This window comes from Danio aesculapii, chromosome 3 (genome assembly GCF_903798145.1).
Source record: "Danio aesculapii chromosome 3, fDanAes4.1, whole genome shotgun sequence".
NCBI classification, from domain to species: domain Eukaryota; kingdom Metazoa; phylum Chordata; class Actinopteri; order Cypriniformes; family Danionidae; genus Danio; species Danio aesculapii.
Window position 1 is genome coordinate 46,708,580 of NC_079437.1, and position 21,661 is coordinate 46,730,240.

The 21,661-nt window shown below is 35.3% G+C and overlaps 1 protein-coding gene across 2 annotated transcripts in view; it reads left to right on the forward strand.

Annotated features, from left to right (window-relative positions):
- Nucleotides 1-21,661, forward strand: part of aatka (apoptosis-associated tyrosine kinase a) — a 126,872-nt gene that overhangs the window by 79,756 nt on the left and 25,455 nt on the right. For both annotated transcript variants that reach the window (XM_056454132.1, XM_056454133.1), the window contains exon 3: nucleotides 10,674-10,815. In XM_056454132.1, coding sequence (XP_056310107.1) covers nucleotides 10,674-10,815 — 142 coding nt within the window. The remainder of the gene's footprint in view (nucleotides 1-10,673; nucleotides 10,816-21,661) is intronic.

Here is a 21,661-nt window from a genome sequence, read left to right on the forward strand (position 1 = left end):
TTAGTTATCGACAAACTAAAACACTTTATAGTAAGTGGCCTAAACTAATGTGTACTTACACTGAATTAATAATTTGTTACAATGTACTTAATGTCTAAATATATGTTTTTACATTGTACTTATGCTTGATCAAATACCTGCATGTAATTACATCTGAAATCAATTTCTGTAATTACGTGTATAATTACACAGTTGACCATTCCTTACACCTTAAACCTACCCATACCCACAAACCTGTCAATAACCCTACCAGTATCCCACCTCAAGAGCACGTGTTTTTTGATACATTATGAACACAGTAAGTACACTGTATTTATATTTTAAAGTAAGCACATAGTAGTTAAGGACACTTAATATAAAGTGGGACCAATGAACTTGCTGTGTGGTCATTTGACCTGGCAAATCCAAAGTTTCAAGCTTGTCTGTGCCATCATTTCCTTTAGGTGATGACAGATGTGTCGCAATCTCAGTTGTTTACAAAATGCGCAAGCCAACGTAACCAAAATACACCATAGAAAAACATGTTGACAGCCAACCAGAACCGAAAAACGGCATTTACAAAAATCTCCATGTACGTGTAGACATGGTCTAAAACATGACATGATTCTGCTCAGGTGTCTGAAGACCTAGACTAATAGAAATTTTATTTTTTGTCTGCAAGACCAGAAATGAGAGAAATCATGGTTGTCTGACAGAGAATATGAACAGACATGGACTGAGGGATAAATTGTTATCAGATTTGGCTTTGGCAAGAACACCCAGCTGAGGATTAAAGCGTCAGTCTGTTGATGGCAGAATGGCACATCATAAGCACACAGATACAGTGCGCTAATAGTGTGTCTGGACGGTCTGTTTTTAATAGGATCTGGGAGTGGGTGGATGGTTTGTCTACGGCAGACTGTGAACACGCTTCAATCCAGAGAGTCACAGTGCCACTGATAATTACCATGGCATTTGGTGTCGTGTGTGTGTGTGTGTGTGTGTGTGTGTGGAGATGGCAGGGATGCCACCCTGTGCAAGGTCTGTCTGTGTTTGTATAGGCGTTCAGACAGAAAACAAGCTGACCCGTATATAAAAAATTACCTAGAGCAAAAGAAAACATGCATCGTTGTGGGATGACTAACTGCAGATTAGAGATGGTTATGTGTTATGTGTTGCTTTAGGTGTTCTAGCTGTGCATGTTCTTTTTTAAACTCATGAAAGCATTGCTTGAACCTCAAACAGCCAGTTTTAAAACATTATAATCCTAAATTTGAGATATTTATGAGAGTGTATTGTTGTAAGTATAAATGTAGCCGCATACGTTAGTCCAAGCACATCACTATGAATAAATACAATTCAACATTGATTTTGTTGAATCATGAAGGATTAAATGAAATATTTTAAATGTTGTAGACTTTATTTCTGTCTTTAACTGACAGCTTTTAATTTTCCTGCTTACCCAAGCTTAGTATTAAAGCTAATAATATTGTAAATAATGTTCAATTTCTTGCACAGACCAATCGCTTCGCTTCATAAGACCTCGGTGTGTCATCAGGAGCCACGGACATTAATTTAAAATTGTTTGTATGTTTTTGTGGGTTTTTTTTATCTCAGAAGTGGTAACTATTGACCAATAGTTTTATTTAAATACATATTCAATATTCAGCTTGTCACAATCAACAGCGATCCAGCCTGTGCAGATTGCTAACGGACTACAAATCTGCTGGTAAATGGACTACAAGATCCAGTCATGCACCACACACACACCTGTTCCAGATCATGATTGATTATACTCACACAGCTAGGAGCTGCTCAAGGACTGATCAGATGGATTTTATATACAGCACACACACACAAACACACACCTCAGTGCTGAGTCTTGTTAGCTGTCTAGTGAACATTACGACGCGGTTTCCTTGCCTTGCCCTTCACTTTGTTTTGTTTGTTTACGTTGCTTGCTGCCCGCCTGTACTGACCATTCGCCTGCTTATTGACCATGACTTTGGATTGCCCGTAAACATTTTTTGCTCCTGTGTTGACTGTTGCTTGCCTGACCATCTGTTTAAGAAACCTGCGTTTGGATCCACACTGCCTTGTCAGCGTCCGCTTCACAATACACAGCTGAAGAAAAAGAAATTCACACGCTGGATGGAAACTTTTTAATTTCTGGCCTAAAATCCCTTTAACTAAAATGAGCTAATGGAAGACTATTGTAAAATTTTACCAAATACAGGAATCATCTAATTAATAATATAATATAAAATAATATAATATAATATAATATAATATAATATAAACATTTTTTGAAATTGAACATTCCTGATACAGTAATGCAAATATAATACAATATAATGTACGCACTCTGTAGTTGCTCCTTAATTTTAATGAATTATGACTAATTAAATTTAATTAAATATAAAAATTAATAATTCCTATCATTATTGTTACTCTGTACTGTGCTCTCAACTGCTCAACAACCAAAATTTAAACAGATATATACAATTCATGCTGCACAATTCTACACTGGAAAGGCAAAGATTTAACAGACTGACTTTTCCATTGAACGGGTGGCATTTATTGTAGCATGAGGGACCAAACTGCATCTCTCCACCCAGATTTGACATACATGTATATCAGACAGTGGTGTTTTATTAAAAGGGGGTAAAGCCTCTTTAGGGATTGTGTGTATTGCGCAGCTGATAGAGTGAAGCAGCTGCAGTGCACTGACATACAGCTATTGCTGAAGTCTAATTGAAATGAGTTGGCTGCTTCGCACTGGCGTACTTTTCATCAAGATGTTCGGGCTTCTTATTGTGCATTTGTTGGAAAGAGACCAACTGTATGGCAGCGGTCCATGGTGATCTTCAATCCTGTGCCAGAATCGGACGAGCCCTCAACAACAAGCTGCTTTTTTGTGGATTTTTTCTACTGTCAATGTATGATGTATGGACTTTTGACTGGCTATCTTTGACTGTTACCACCTGCTGGTATAGAGGCTGGAACTGTTGGCATGCCTAATGAGTTTATTTTCATTATGCATGGTTTGCAAGCACATTGAAGATATTAGAAGACTTTGTTAATCTAAACAGAACAAACACTAGATCTCAGAAATGTGAAGCAGAACACTAAACACATATTTTAAACCAGAACCAATGAGAGACTGATCTATGCAAGTAGGACATATGTGCAAATAGGATTTAATTGGAAAAACAACAAGGAACAGGTGAACACAATTGATTTGTATGAAAACACACCCTGAAGGAATTAACATACTGCAAACAAACAAGCAAACAAAATAAACAAACCTGTTATGATCACCAGTGATCTAGTAGCTGCAGATCGTTGGTAAAGTGCACCTTCACCTGGACTACAATTCTGCCACATAAACTACAAATTCCGCCATGAACTTCGTACACACCGATTCCTGTTTCACTTTGATTACATGCACACACACACACACAGCCGGAGGATTGTTATGAACTGATTACATGAAACGAACGAACAAGCGAACACAAAAAATGAACAAACAATCGAATGAAATGGGGCATTTATGCAAAATTTTTTACTTGCAAATGGCTAACTTTTTATGCTTTACTGTTTTTTTCATGTACATGACAACATAGTTTTAGGTACCTGAAAATGCAAATTTTTAAAAGGATTTAAAGTGTATTTTTTTTTTTAATACACAATAACAAATATCTCTTAAATAACAAATTTCATATAGTTTGTAATACATAGGTGTTTCGATTGCATTATGGAACCCAGTTCTATCCCACAACAACCTTTAATGTTAAACAAACTGTTTAGTTAAACATTTAACATTTTTAGTATTTTGAGATAGGGGTGTCAAAATTAATTGTTTCTTCAGTGCACTGCAATGCAGACAATTCGGTATCAGTTCAGTAATAGATCATAACCGGTTATTATGTACTGACGTCATTTATCTCATATGCACTATGTTGCCGTAGCTTACTATGGCAAGGGAGGTGAGTGCGAGTATTTACATCGCTCCAACTACTTAAAAACACAGAAACTGTGCACAATTTCACTGCGTGTGTGTTTGCTGGCCAGTCTATCACTGACACTTACAGCAGAAGCCCCTATTTCACAGCGATTGAGAGAATGAAAGCAAACTCCATTTCTCTTTCTTTCTCTCTCTCTCTGACTGTGGCCCATTAGCTAATTAGGTAATTAGAGCCATTCGCAGCCCTTTTTGTTGAGCGTGTGACCAATCATAGGGGTGTAAGAAAGAGCTTGCTAGACAAGGCTGAGAAAGCAAGCGGGATATTTATATTTGTTTATTTGCTATAAATGCTCATGTTGTTCTGTGCATGTACTTGAGTTTTTAAAGGTACAGTTTAAATATCTCACTGTTTGTATTAAAGGACAATATATTTATACATTTTAATACAAAAATTGCTGTGCTGTGAAGAAAAAATAAAACTGTGTATGGAAAGCATCGTCAATGCACCGTGATGCACCAAAATATCGAATTGAACTGAATCAATAGCATAATAATCAGAACCGAACCGAACCGTGAGACCAGTATAGGTTCCCACGTCTATTTTGAGATAAAGTATTGTCTGGTTTAGTTTGAAAAAAATATTGGGCTGTGAGACCTTTTCTGATGCTTCACATTTTTTATTCTATATTTGTACAGTATATACAGTTGAGGTCAGAATTATTTGCCCCCCTGAATTATTAGTACCCTGTTTTTTTTCCCTCAATTTCTGTTTAACGGAGAAAAGATTTTTTCAACACATTTCTAATAACTGATTTATTTTATCTTTGCCATGATGACAGTAAATAATATTTTACTAGATATTTTTCAAGACACTTCTATACAGCTTAAAGTGACATTTAAAGGCTTAACTAGGTTAATTAGGTTAACTAGGCAGGTTAGAGTAATTAGACAAGTTATTGTATAATGATGGTTTGTTAGACTCTCCAAAAAAATCTAGCTCAAAAGGGCTAATAATTTTGACCTTAAAATGTATATTTAAAAATTAAAAACTGCTTTTATTCTAGCCGAAATAAAACAAATAATACTTTCTCCAGAAGAAAAAAATATTATCAGACATACTGTGAAAATTTCCTTGCTCTGTTAAGCATCATTTGGGAAATATAAAAAAATAAAAAATAAAAAAATATTCAAAGGGGGCTAATAATTCTCATCAACTGTATCTCTTTTATATACAATATAATGTTTCAAACCACTACAAATGACAATAATAGTCACTTTGTGAACTGTAAAGTTAATTACTCAATAAGAAAATCAATCAATAAGAGAAAGTTAAGAAATACTGTAAATAAAATGAGAGATAAAAAAAATATTTGAAAGAAAATCCAAATATGAAACATCCTCTAGTGTTCAAAATTTAGGATTGGTAAAAAAATCTAAAAAATATTAGAAAAAAAAAAATTTTAAGGGGGAATTTGACTTCAGTATAAGGCTATGAAAGAGAAATTTAGTAATTATTATTATCAGTGTTAAAAGCCATTGTGGTGCTTATTTTTTAATAACCACTAATCATGGCCTAAATGTTTCTTCGATGGTTAGAAAATACTGAAAAAAAAAAAATTTTGCAACTATTTTTGTAATTTTGTATGTCCGGAAATGTCTTTACTAAAGCTTTCAGCTAAATTAATGAACATTTACGTTTAATTAATACAATTATTAATTACTTACAGAAGATTTTATGTCTATTATCATTGTGAGCAAAAAGCAACAATACATTTTAGACTATGAAGGCTGAAGCGTGGACATAAAGATATGTTCACCATCATATTCACAGCTTACTGTATATGAACCAACAGCCGTGAGCTCACAGGATAAGGAAGAGAGGAGCAGATCAGCATTTTCAAGCTTCTTCAATCCCACCATTCACCTAAAGCCTGTAGAACCAGCGGCTCTCTTCAGATTAAAGTTTTTATCCACTGCTGCAGAGTAAACTGCCGCCTCCTCTTCAAATATGTCCTGTTAGCACTTTAGTAATGCACACATAATGCATGAATAACAGATTAAAGCATGAAATATTTAGACGGAACTATGTGAATATAGTCAGTTACTTTGCACCCTCGTGTGGTTTAAAATTAAATGGCATCCGTTTTCTTCAGTTCTTCATTTACTGTGTGGTATATAAACAGCCCAATAGAAACACACACACTTCAGCAAAGATTTTCAGCAGAGATCTTCCGTAAATGAGGTCTTATTTAGAACATTGATAAATGTAGCGTATGCACAAGACAGGGCTGAATGAAATGCTCCACACAAATTATTTTGGTTAATTAATGTTTATTATTATTATTTTTATATATATTTTCATTATCATTTGCTATGTTTATACCTGGGATTGTATACCATTAACATACTTTATCTCATTTTTATATCACTGTTGTGAGTTATATGTCTTTGTACATGTACAAATTTGTACATGTTACCTAACAAAAAAAATATAAATAAAAAAGGTCGGCAGAGTGGCTGAAGTAAAAAGTTTTAATTCAATTCAATTCATGTTTATACAATGTAGATTGTGTCAAAGCCACTTAACCTACTGTAGAAGTTAAAGTCCAGATTTCAGTTGAAGTTCAGTTTAGGTCAGTTTAGTGTGGTTTAATTTTCACTGCTGAAAGTCCAAACACTGAAGAGCAAATCCATCGATTTGCAGCTCCACAAGTCCCAAACCAAGTAAGCCAGTGTCGAGGGGAGAAAAAAAAAAAACTGGCGAAGTGAAGGAAAATAAAAAAATTGAGAGAAACCAAAATCTACATAAAAAAAAAAAACAATGATGTGAGAATATGCGCTGCTGTAAACCAAGCAAACATATTTAACTTAAATATTGACTATAAGCCATAATCATTAACAAATAATTAAAATTTATTCTGGTGTACGTCGACTTTTAGGAAGGTTTCTACTCTAGTTTGACAATTCAGATCCCTTCTATGGATAGTTTGTTTTACATTGAAAGTACTATATAAAACTTGACATTTTAGAATTAAAGGGGACCTATTGTGCCACTTTTTACAAGATGTAAAATAAGTCTCTGATGTCCCTATGTGTGTGGGTGAATTTCCTGCTCAAAATACCCAACAAATTATTTTTTCTAACTCATTGGGCTCCATTTTAATGAGCAAAGCCTACAGCCCATGGCTTAAAAGTATTAAGGTTGTGTCCGAATCCACTTTTGCTATTTTAAAGATAAAAAAAACACACTCTGCGCCCAGGCGCATGGTCTAACAGGGTTGTGCTTATTCTCTTAATGAGTTATGGGTGTGTTTTGAGCATAATGTGCATTAAAACCAATCAGAGTCTCCTCTACCATTCCCTTTTAAGACTCAGTTGTGTCGCGTCATGGTGCATTTGCTCTTTACATGATAGACTTTATACGTGGAAAAACTAAAGGCTTCACTAGTGAGAAAACAGTTAAGCAAACAGTCTGCAGCGCAAGGATAAAGAATGAGTTTTCTCCATTCTGCCTCTTTACTTTGCTTTTACTCTTTACTCCTTTACTTTAGTGAATAAGGAAATGGTGTCGTACGCACTCCACTGAAGACATCCATTATCCTACATATTTACTTTAGTTTGTTAAGCACAGATTTGTTTCAAAACTATTTCTAAATACAGTTCTTATTTCCAGCAAATTAATAATAATTATGACATGTGGTCAAAAAACCAAACACCATCCTATTCTTATGCCGCATATGGTGATGCAAAAGTCTCCAAAACCCAACAGTTGAACAAATCTAAACTTGTTTTTATTAAAACAAATATAAATATGCTTATAATAAATTATACTGCTAATAATATTAACATTATACAAAAGCAAATTGTCATGAATAAACTGAAAAAAGCCCCCCTGAGATGAACGCATGGAGGCAGTGGCTTTTATATTATGTAGAAAATAATACGTTTGATAATATTTTAATCCTTTTTTATGTAAAGACATTTGTGTATTGCTGCATTTGGACCTGCATAGGTGCATAACTAACACGCTCTGTGCTGGACTTTAGAGCAGTTTTGTCAATGGCGCAGTCTATTTCAGTTTCTCAAATAGCAACGCGCCAACAACGTGCCTTAACAATCTCCTTTTCAGACCAGCACACCTATGAGTTCACAAAGTGGCCCAAATGGATTTGCTATTTAAACAACGTGATGCAAAATGTGAAAATTACAGTTGCGCTAGTCTGAAAATAGCAACAAATCACTCCAAACCGGTCTTGAACCGGGTGTGTGATAGGGCCCTTTGAAACTGTCCCTTTTATCCAGATTGAATAATTTTGGTGACTGTTGCTTTAGATAAAAATTAGATTTAATTTGCAGCCAAGCCTATGTGTCAGCATAGTAGTAGATTCAAAAACAAGACTAATGTCCTATGCTAATGAGGGGAAATCCTTACTAATTGGCAGGAATTTCCGGTAACACTTTATGATAACTACACACTATGAATCATTTATTAAGCATTAACATATAGTGAATTCATTATCTGTTAAGCATTAACTCCAGTAAGCATAAACGTTAGTAAGCAGTTTATAACTGCAGTTACAAATGCTCTATTCTTGCTTTATGAGCACATTTATAAAGTGCTTAATAATTGTACTTTCATAATTTCTGAGTGATTAATTTTTCATTACTAAATTAAGTATTGCATTATTTACAAACCATTTGTATTTAAGAGTAGTTGATGGTTTTTAAGATCATTAAGAATGCGTAAGTAAATGAATAATAAACTATTGAAATCAGCGTTTATATATCTTATTATTCAGACGTATAATAATGGTTACTATGTATGTTAATAAATGCTTTATTAACACAACTTCATGCAGTTTAGTATCAAATGAACAATAATTTTTGCATTCCTATCTAAAAAATTAAATTACTGTAAAATTACTGTAAAAATTTGACAAAAAGCAACAATATAATATTTTTAACAATATAATATGATGCAACATTTCAATGTTATTTGGTGATGTTCAAACTGTTCAGTAATTTTATTTTAGATAAGTTTAGATAATTTGCAAAGATTTATTTTTCATTTGAAAGTTTAATTTGTGCATCTTTAAATTAATAGAATTTAACTGACCCTTTAATTGTTATTTATAAGGGATTTATAAAGCATAAATAGTCCTCACTTTAGATTAGGTCACAAAACTGAAAGAAGTTGCGTTAATAAAGCATTTATTAGCATGCAAATTAACTATTAGTATATGAATGAATAATAAGAATTATAAATGTTCATTTGAATAGTTTAAAAATGAATCATTGACAAAATATGAAAACACAATCATTAAGCACCTTATACATGTGCTTATAAATCAAGATTGTAGCTGCAGTTATAAACTGCTTACTAACGTTCATTAATGTACAGTAAATGCTTAACACATAATGAATTTACTATATGCTAATGCTTAATAAATGATTCATAGTGTGAAGTTTATTATAATGTGTCACAGAATTCCCCCCTTTGATAACACGTACAATGGGAGAATATCAATCAAAGTGTTTCTGCAGACTGTTTTTATCAAGTGTGATTATAAAAAAATACCATCATTTAATTTTTACCATTAGAAGCTAGTTGTATTCACAGACTGTTGCCACACAACTTTGGGGTATAACTGTGGGGTATTTTTTTGCATAATAGGTCCCCTTTCAAGCACCAGAATGAAACAAGTCCTACAATATGCACACAACAAAAACAAAAATCCAATCTGCTGCATGAAATCTGGAGAAAAGGCCGCTTTTTTCCTTCTTCAGCAAATCCTATTTTCTACTGAGCACAATTGTTACAACACAAAAAAAAGATAAGTTGTACCTCTTAAAATAGGAAAGGTAGTGCAGAAAGAGATAAGACATGTTGGTCCATTGAATAAGGACACACTGATTTAAACAAAAGATGAAAGCGAGGATAAATGAAATTGGCTGCAGCCGATTGGAAATTCAATTCAACTTGAGGAGATTGGAAAGGAATTTAAAGAAGTATATTTATAAGACATGCATTACAAGTAACCGTAAATAAAAAGATGCTCATTTTCATTGCTGTCATTTAAAGAGCTGATGAAAAGAGGGTGCTGTTAGCGCACTGAATATAATACACACCTTCGTTTTCTTTTTATCGTACACTGGGCAAACATTACTGAAATGTCAAATTAAATAAATGAGTTAACTGTAGGCTACTTTATTATATAAATATTGTTCAAATTGGTTGCTATGACAACACTCCTGGATGAGTTATGAAGAACAAGCCTAGATCGTATCAAATCATAAATAATCAAATCCAGCTAAATGAGTAACCCACGCATGAAAGACAGGGCCCAGATTACATCACCAGCCCAGATTCAATACAACAACAGGAATTGAATTCACGCTGGTTATGGCACAGATTTAATACTATTTCCCCAAACCCAGATGCTCAGCAATAGTCAGAATGTGTGAGAATGAGCCAACATAAGGAGCTGTGGGAGCCAGGGGTGAGTTATTCAGTCCAAGCAGATGATTGCTCAATTTCCAAAAACCTGGCATCCAGCGTTCATAACACGAGAAATACCACATGCGAGACTTTCATCCGCACTCATACTGTGACAAAAGAGAGCGTTCGGATTCCATATTAATTTCCCAGCGTGTGTAAAGTAATAGTGCCGCAGTAATACTGTCACCGAGTCTGAATTGTGTCTTTGGTTTCCTTTTCTCCCTGCAGGAGTTTGAAAATACGGAGGGCGAGGAGGGCCATGCTGATCTCTCCACTTTAGCGTCTCCGACTTCTCAGAATGACCCAGAAGTCTATATCCTGCCCCTCACAGAGGTCTCGCTGCCCGTGTCCAAACAGCCCAGCAAATCATGTAAGAGTCTACAACTTTACTTATGAAGCAAAGAAAAGTAGATACTTTGAACAATGGAGTGGTTGCTCTTGTCCATGTAATAAAATTTTAGATTTTTGAGTGCTGCATTTCATCGAAAGCATCGAGACACAACAAAATTCCAGCAACAAATAATTTGGCTGTCCACACCAAACATGATGCGACAAGAAAGAAACATTTCAATACTAGCCATTAATTTACTCTACTGCACTCCCAACAAAACGGTAAGTTTTTTAATCTAATGAACACATATTAAACCTCGTTAACATTATTAATAAGCTACTGAGTGACTGATGTTGTTGGTTTGCACTTTGAATCACAGTTCTGACTTTTGTTTTTTAACTGTTAGCTAGTTATTTTATTTTCAAGATCTGAGGTAAGCTATCTGATGATGCTTTCCGTAGTATGGCAATAAATGTCAGGTTAAATGGTGTTCAAACTTACATTGGTAGCATTTAACACAGAATAAAGCCCATAATCAGTACCTGAGGTGATCATTGTCATTGAGCTGTTCTGCTTCTTCGTTGTGAAAATATAAAGTAATTTCAAAATTTTACATGCCGCCATCGTGTATGGTTAGGACAAAAACTGCTTTTAACATGGAAATTATACCATTTATTCTATCACGACATAGTGTGGTGTGAGGTTAGAACAGCGAGTTAGGTTCATTGGTGGATGTAGTGAATTAGAGGCCCTTTGAAATGATGACACACCATGTGATTCATTTGTGTAACTCCTATTTGCTGTCACTTAAGGCTGATTTATACATCTCCATCAAGTGCACGCAGCCTTCGTGTGGTCACATAGCCCTCACCGTGGCTGATGCACTTTGCACGTACCTCTCAAAATAATTTAACTACATGTCACAACGACTCAGAGCAAGCTCTATAATTGGTCAGCTTGGTAACGGTGACGAGTGTGGGTGGGGCTGAGAGCTGTGGCAGAGCAGCGAGCCCGATCGAGTGAGTGTTGAGTGCTGTGAAGGAGCTCCAGATTGAGATTTTTGGTTTGTGTTTACCTTACAATTAAAGTTGTTGCATGTTTGCCGGCTCCCACCTCTGAATGAGCGAGTTTGAGCTACTTGTACTGTATGTAGCATTAAAAAAAACCCATAAAGAAACTCGACACAGAGGAACAGAAAAACCTCACTGCCAACGTTTTGGAAGTGTTATTGCAGAGCAACACATTAAGCATGCAGAAGTATAAATGCATAGCTAAGTGCAAGGCATGCACCGTGGGTCACGGCGATCAATCGACACAGAGGATAAATCAGCGTTAAGGTTGAAAGGTACCAAACGCGGAATTAAAGTACATGTGTGCATGAGTAAATTGCATACAAAGCCAATGTGAATAAAAGAAATAGAGGTAAATTGTCACAGCACTATGTGGTTGATGTGGAATGCACAGTAGAGCTGTTTGATTAATTGAAATTGAATTGCAATCGTGATTTGAAATGTTGCGATCAGCTAATCGCAAGAGGCTGCGATATAAAATATATATAATTTAGTTTCCCCCTCTCAGAGCAAATGCATGACTGTCTTACTAGCCAATTGAGTGATCACAGTTTCTTTCTGCCCAATCAGAATTGTGCAACCAAACTATGTGGAATGCCCACAATAATAAACAAAGAGGAAAGCGCGGACAAGTGGATGATGATGTCTGCCGCTTCAGAAGCATTAATAGATTAATTAATTTATTTAAAAAACAGCACATCAGTAATATGGCAATATTTTGGTTTTAAAGTCACAGATATAGAACAAAAACAGGTAATTTATTAGAGCTGCTGTCGCAGAATTGTTGCCAGCACAAGGAAATACAACAACCAGCACCTAAAAAAGCACCACAGGCGGCTATATAAGGAGTGTCTTCTTAAAAAGTCAACAGAAATATTGCCAGTGACATTTAATCCAGTAGCAAGCAACAGCAAAGTACAATTTCAGTTGTTTATGACTGTTACACCATATGAAAAATCATCACTAAGACACCAGGAGATATAACGGCATAACTCACAACCTCGCTAACATCACAGCCCTTTTTACTGCAGTGACCAAAGAGGCATTTAAAAACCCCATCCAAATGCTGGATAGTAGATATACACTTCCGTCTCTCGCACATATTTTTGCCATTTTGCAGGACCACAGCAGTACGTTGAATGTCGTGATATTTTGTGCTGCATCTGTGTCTAAAAACTTAAATTATTATTTTGTTTTTCTTATCAGCCATGTTTGTTTGTTGAGTGTTTTGTATTTTTACAATTATATATATTTTTTGTTACTATCTCCCTAACTTGAGTTGAACATAATGTCACTTTATTTGTGCTTACTGTTTGCTCTAGAGAAAAAAAAAAAGTCTTTAATTTTTAAATATTTAAAAAATAAATAAATAAATGTTAGTGTAAGTAAATTTCTTTTCAGTTCCTAATAGAATTGCAAATAGAATTTAAACCGCAATATCTGTCAAAAAATAAATAAATAAATAAATAAATAAATAAATAAAATGGCGAGTAGATATTTTCCCCAAATCGCACAATCCTAATGTACAGTGTGTTGGTTGCAAATACACTGAATTTGCCTCGAACACGTAAATGAACAAGCAAAAAAGGTGTGTAAGGTGAAAAACATTCTGTGAGTAAACTAGTGTGAGTGACAATTAGTGTGAACTCAGCAAAAGTTATTGCTGTTTTAACCGAGTATTACCTTTTATCACAAGCAAACATACAAATTGCATTCCATTTCAATAATAGTGAATGTGGTCTTGGATCTTTAAGAAAACAATTAATGATTCACGTTCAAAGACATTCATGTTAGTGGCTTATTGAACTATAGGAGAAAAATAAAATAAACTTTTAAGTTACCAACATAACGTGCATCTGATGTGATCAAAACACATTGCCAAATTATGTTAGAAAAGATTATTATTTCCACTATTCTGCTGTTCCAAGGCCTAAAATGGGATATGTGGTATGTCTCCTGCTTCAGATTTGTTTTGTGTTTTAGAAAATAAAATGAAACCACTAATACACTCACAAAATGTTTGACAGGCTGGTATAAAACTTGTATGAAAAAGCATTTTCCTTAGTTTTAGTGCTTGTGTAGTTACTGTAAATTGCATTTTAGGGCAGGATAGACATCAGTGTGTGTTGTACAACCTATTTTAGTATTTAAGTATTCAGGTTTAAATGTCTGAAACATAAAATAATATGTTAAAATTGTGATTGTAAGCACTGATCATATACTCTAGGGTTAAACTTATTTATTTTAATAATTTCTATAATATAGTTACTTAAAACTTAATGTTTCATTTTGTTGTGTAAAATATTCTCAGTGGATTATAGAAAGCATAAAAAGTCATAAAAAATAAACATTTAAAAATTAAAAAAAATAAATAAATCACTCAGTCTCGCAAAAATTCTATTACAATCAATGAAGCTCCCTTCAGTCCACAATGAAGCCATTATTTACAATGTTTCTGCACTTTTTCCTAATGGGAGGATTCACAAGCATGCAAAGCTCAGCACTGTTAAACAATTCCTTCATTGTGAGAGTGGTTTCTGATTAACATAAATGCCTCTGATTGGCTGTTTCTTTCAAGAAATCAACAGATGTGTCTGACATTGACTACAGTGCTTGATTCTGCAAAACCACTTTGTAAAAATAAACTTATGATAAATAGATATAGCTTCGTAATTTATACATAATTCTAGTTCCAGAAATCCATTAATATATTTTTTATGATTTAAGTAGCATGGAAATAATTGTCAGGTAAAATGGTGTTCAAATTCTGTTGTTCAAAATATTGAGCAATAGAGAGTCACCTTACATTTTCACATTTGTTTTAGGCTTATTTTAAATCTGCTTTCTATCTTTGTACTAGTATTACAGTGTGTGCAAATCACTCTTATAGTGTTGCTAAAGTACTTTGTAATCTTTTTATTGAATTCCTGCAACAATAACAGAACATAAAAAAGCTGTCAAAACATGATGAAAGTTGTGTTTTAAACCATAATTTAAATTGCTAATAAATGCAGCTTGAACAAGCAAGTGGCACTTATAAAGTTAATGTGCCAGAAGAATTTTGTGAGGTAACACTTTAATTTAAGGTGACATACAGTAAGTAGTTAGACATGTTCCACACACTACAGATATTACAATGCATAATATACATGCATAATTACTTTTAATAAATAACTAACCCTGAACCTAACCCACACTCTAACCCCAACCACGTAGTAATTACTTCATACTACTCAGTAGTTAAATGAATGATTACACTGTCACATTGAAAATAAATTAAATTTAAGTTTATTTGTGAAGTGCCTTTCACAATAATTATTGTTTCAAAGTATGTTTACAAAAGATGCACCTTATTACTACATTACAGTCAAAATCAGAAAGGGATTTGTGTATAGGCTTGACAGTAAACACCGTTAACCTGCATTTATACAGTATACAGTGTCCTTCCAAAAAGCTGATATCTACATTAACTAGCCACTTTATTAGGTACACCTGTCCAACTGCTCGTTAACGCAAATTTCTTATCAGCCAACCACATGGCAGCAACTCAATGCATTTAGGCATGTAGACATGGTCAAGATGATCTGCTGCAGTTCAAACTGAGCATCTGAATGTGGTATGGTTGTTGGTGCTAGACAGGCTGTTCTGAGTATTTCAAAAATTGCTGATCTACTGGGATTTTCATGCACAACCAACCCATAGGGTTTATAGAGAACGGTCTGAAAAAGAGAACATATCAAGTGAGCAGCAGTTCTGTGGGTGCAAATGCCTTGTTGATGCCAGAGGTCAGAGGAAAAAGGCCTGACTGGTTCAAGCTGATAAAAAGGCAACAGTGACTCAAAAAAACACTCGAGACAACCGAGGTATGCAGAACAGCATCTCTGAACAAACAACATGTCCAACCTTGAGGGGGATGGGCTACAGCAGCAGAAGACCAGACCGAGTGCCACTCCTGTCAGCTAACAACAGGAAACTGAGGCTACATTTCGCACAGGCTCACCAAAATTCACCAAAAACTTTGCCTGGTCTAATGAGTCTCAATTTCTGCTGCGGCATTTAGATGGTAGGCTCAGAATTTGGCGTCAACGACATGAAAGCATGGATCCATTCTGCCTTATATCAACGGTTCAGGCTGGTGGTGGTGGTATAGTGTAACCATGGGACGATAACCGTTTTCAAGGTATTTTGCGATTTGGAAAAGTCAAGGTTTTAAAACTGCCAACATTTTCTGCTATACCATTCCTAAGGTACATGAAAGATTTTTTACTTCCTTTTTTTTTTTTCAGCTTTTTAGGACAACTGTATGGCAAACAGAAAAAAAAAAAATATCCAAAGATGCCGTTTTAAATTGTAAAGAAATCTGTGTTTTTGAAACTAATGAACAGAGCAGCCTGACATGTTTACTGCTTTAAAATATTTTAAATGTTTTAAACTCCCCACTTCCTTCCAACTATTTTGAGTTCAAATGGGAAAAAGGTTTTAGTTTTTTCAGGTTGTCCACAGGGTCTTAATGTCTTACATTTCAAAAACTAAATTTAAGGGCAAAAAACAAAACAAAAAAAAAATTAACTGAAATATGCTGTTGTGGGTCTAAAATACTTTTAAACAGGTTATTATATTGTGGTTTATTATAGGTTTTAAAACTTTGAGACATTCTGACTGTCTTTAATTTAATATTGTTAATGCTACATTGCATTTGTGAAACATATTCTGTTTTGGTTTAATTTTCAGAAAACTTTTAGAGTCGTATCTCATTGTGAGTGTTGATTAAAAAAATATTACCCTCAAAATAAATATTAATCTTGATTTAGATATAATATTTAAAAAATATAGTTTATTGAATATCAAGAAACAAAATTACATTTAAAAAAAAAATTATGTGAACAACAATGTTGTGCATAAATTTTGTTTATTATAACTTTTAAAACTTGTTTTTTTTTTTTTTAAAGAAAAATTATGCTAATAAAAATATAAGACCATCATCATACCATCAGATTCCTAAACCGGCCCATGCCTAGTGTAGTGGTGTGGGGGATATTTTCTTAGCACACTTTGGGCCCATTAGTACAAACTGAGCATCGTATCAACACCACAGCCTACCGGAATATTGTTGCTGACCATGTCCATCTTTTTATAATCAATGTATCCATCTTCTGATGGCTAATTCCAGCAGGATAACACACCATGTCATAAAGCCCAAATCATCTCAGACTGGTTTCTTGAACATGACAATAAGTGCACTGTACTCAAATGGCCTCCACAGTCACCAGATCTCAATCCAATAGAGCACATTTGGGATGTGATTGGATGAGAGATTCGCATCATGAATGTGCAGACAACAAATCTACAGCAACTGTGTGATGCTATCATGTCAATATGGACCAAAATCTCTAAAGAAAATTTCCAGTAACTTGTTGAATCTATGCCATGAAGGATTAAGGCACTTCTGAAGTCAAAAGGGGGTCCAACCCGGTACTTGTGAGGTGTACCTAATAAAGTGGCCAGTGAGTGTATGTGTATAATACATGTTCAATGAATCCTTTATGTGTATTAAGTAGGACCTCTTGATATAATCCCACTATGTCAGCACAATCTCAATGACTTTTATTATGTTTTACAATTGTTAAGAGCATTTTAAAAGGACTTCACATTTTATATAGGTTAAAGACAATGTAGTTCAACTGCCTACAACTTTCATAGCAGACCATTGCAGGCACATTACTGGCTGTGTTTCTCATTAACAAAACAATAGTGAACGTGAAATCCACACTATCCTCATATTTGTCCCTAACATTCCTGATGATGTCACAAGGCTGTCAGGAATGTTAGGGACAAATATGAGAATAGTAGAAGAACAATAAAGAACAGAACCTTTCTCTGTGGCCATTGGGAATGGATGGCTCTGGAAAAAAAAAAGAGCAGTGGCCTTGTTTATGTTCTCTCAGCTCACAGAGAGATGGAGAATGAACCATCTCTGAAAGTACAATAAACATCTGTCGGTTGCATAATGTGCCGTGTGAGCAGCCCGGAGGACTCCTGGCATGATGGATGCATGAGGAAACTGGACTGCAGGACGGAAAGGAAGTTACTAATGCATGGAGCACTAGAGAGTACAGATGGAGATGAAGACGTTTTTAACAACGGTATTGTGAACAGATATGAAACAGATGCGTCCTCAGCTCAAATGTTTGTATTGTTTTTCCATCAAAAATGTATCAGCATTCAAACATGTATAAGCATCCAAAAGTTTTTGCAATTATGCATTAAATAGTGTTCTAAAGTCTGTTTCAACGTTGATAATAATCAGAAATGCTTTGCATCACAGGAATAATAAACAGAATATATCACAATAAAACAAACTGATATTTTAATTTGAAAACCAAGTACTAGAAAACTATTCAGCCCTTTACAAATCTGTTCACTCTGCAGCCATATTAGCAATGCCTCTGAGCAGTTCATCCAAGTCTAAAGTCCTAATTAAATGAATGGTGGAATCCTGAAATCTCAAAAGTAGCTCAACGAACTCGCAATCACAAACCAGCAACAAAATTTGAAGTGTCCTGTCCCAATATTGTTGTTGCTTAATAATTATAATTACTGCACTAATATATATATATATATATATATATATATATATATATATATATATATATATATATATATATATATATATATATATATATATTTTAAATGCTCCAGCTACTGCGCATGCGCAATGATTGGAATGACACCAATATTCTTTATAAATGTTTCAGTGGCAACCAGAGGATGGTGGTTGCAAACACTAAAAGAACAAAGACAGAACTTGCAGCAAAGACCCCAGGATGACACAGGAAGGACATCATACTGTATGTATTAGGATTTGATATTTGATGTAATTGTTCCAGTCAAGATCAACCCAGGCATGCAGTCACCAAATTACATGGATTGCCTTAACAAACAAGTGAATCTGTACAGGCAATTTGGTTCACAGCAATGGCTTACACCTTGCACAGTCTAATGAAATGTTTACACCAGATGCGTATGAAGCGTCAAGCATGAGTGATTTATATGCTAAGTGTCACAATCTCCAGCGATCTAATCCTCGTGGATTGTTGGAGAACTACACACACACACCACACTAAAGAACTGCAACTCCCAGCATGCACCGCACACACACCGGTTCCTGTTTTCCACTGATTGCAAACACACACAGCTAAAGCTAATTATGTCTTGATTCAAGGACTATATAAACAGCACACACACACACACTAAACTGGGTTGAGTCTTAATTTACTGTGGATGCTGACAGTGGAGTTGAGGATCCAAATGCATTTTTATTTAGGAGAGTTGTAATGTAATGTGTATTTATATACATACACCCAAAGCGCTTCACAATCATGAGGGGAGAGTTGACATACAAACAATGGTCAGAACAGGAGCAAATGGTACATGCAGGGAAATCCAGAGCGTAGTCATAAATAGGCAAATGGTCAGTTCTGGCAGCAAGCAACGTAATCAAACAGAGGTGTATAAATAGCTTGTGTAATCAGTCCTGAACAGCTTCAGCCGTTTCTGTTTGCAATCATGGAGGGTCTAGGCCAGGTGTGTGAGTGAATTGCATGATGGGATTTGTAGTGCAGTTGAATTTAAGTGTTCTCCTGCAGCCTGCAAGAGCAACACTGCTGCAACACTTGCAGCAACACTAAAGACGTGATTATATTTCCTGCAGTATTATTTGCACGAATGACGCGATTCAAGCTGAATCAATTACACTGTGCAAATTGAGCATTTCGGGCGATTGATGAAAATTATGTTGTGAGTAATAACAATGGAATGACACAAGGATAATGTACTGAACTACTGAAACATATTTAATACTTTAAATAAAAGGCTTTTTTGTTGATGCCAGCTTAAAGATGCCACACATATGGAGAATGAAGTCACATGCATTGCTCAGGTGGGATTTTTTTTCACAGGCTTCAACAGTGTAAAAATCTTGATTGTTCTGTGGGTCTCAATATTATGGGACCTTGATCTTTTGTCCAACAACTTTTGGCATTGAAGAGTTAGAAAATGTGACATTTATTGACATTACTTAGTTGTTTAAAGGGATAAATATTGTCTGGGTTGTCGAAGTAAATTACGGTGCAAAAACCTGGTAATAAAATGCTTTATTATTTTAGAGACTTTATTCATTTTTCTTTGGCTTAGTCCCTTTATTCATCAGGAGTCGCCACGGCGGAATGAACCACCAACTTTAACCCAGCGTATGCTCTTGCGGCTGCAACCCAGTACTGGGAAACACCCAAACACACTCATTCACACACATACACTATGGCCAATTTAGCTTATTTAATTCACCTATAGCGCATGTCTTTGGACTGTGGGGGAAACCGGAGCATGTGGAGGAAACCCACGTGAACATGGGGAGAACATGCAAAACACACAGAAATACCAAATGACCCAGTCAGAACTCAAACCAGCAACCTTCTTGCTGTGCTAACCACTGAGCAACTGTGTAACCCCATACTTAATTCTATATATATTATTTCTTACATAATATATTGTTACAAGCTACTAAACTGTCAACTTTGCTAAACTGCACAGTTGAATTATCACTATCGAAAGTCGACAGAACAGAGATCATTGTCCCATAATGCAGTTCATAACCATAAATAAGTTTAAAAAACCCTGTGAATGAAGGAATATGAAACCTGTTAATTAATGGGTATTTTTAAAGTGCACCCAATGCACCAAATCAGGAAACCCCATTTGCAACTGCATGACAACAACCCTCACAATGCCTCAGGAGTTTTGCTAATGCAAACGACGTTGACATTTTCCTGTAAGAATGCAAAAAATCTGCTGAATGTATTCCACAGAATTTTACCTCAATTCAAACCCAACGTCTGTGTGTGAAGCCGTGCGAGTCAGGTTTTCTCCCTATGACTCACACTCTCTGTCTGCATGGAGCATTAGGGGAGGGTGGGGGAGACAACGGGATGCTGGAACTGAACGCAGGCAGTGATTGGACAAAAGAGTTTTAGGAGCTAGCCAATTGCCTCCGGACTGTTCGTTGCCTGTGGTTACGGCCTTGTGATTGGCCCAGGTGTTGCAGAGCAAGAGGGTAGCACTCGTGATATTGAGAAGGACTCGGTCATGGTTGGACTGCTTGCTTTCTGTCTTCATCTTCTTGCATGTTGTATTAAAGCAAAGAGCCGGCAATGAACTCTTGACAGAATGCAATGAATTACAACCTCCGCACTTTAATGTCCTTGGCTATTTCTAAACTACATTCACAGCTTTTCATTGATCGCGAGCATAAGCTTCAGCGTGGAAGAGGTCAAGCATGGAGAATCTCACAGTTCAGGCTCACAGTTATGGCTATAAATCTGCCTACTGCAGACATCCGCATCATGTGGAAGACATCTGTGTTCGAAGCAAATAACAGAGTTTCTTAACTTTATTCTTAAAGTCCACTATGATGCAGTTTAGGTTCAGGCAGGGTTAGAAGTAATCAAATGAACAAAAAAGACCAACCAGTTCAAGACAAGGGGGGGCAACAATGAACAAATGATCAACCATGATCCGATTGAAGTGAAATGTGAAAAAGTTTAGTGTCAGTTTGCTCTATTATGTTTAGCTATTGCGTCACATTGTATCAGATTTAGTTTTCGTTTTATTCTTCTTCATATTTTCTTCAGTGCTGAGCTGTTTTTTAACCAGTCACACTCATTTCTGTTGAACTTATGAATTCAGTAGCCAATCAGATGCATTTAGATTAGTCTTTGCAGAAAATGAATTATTTTTGAGTGTGTGCCTTGGGAAAGCAT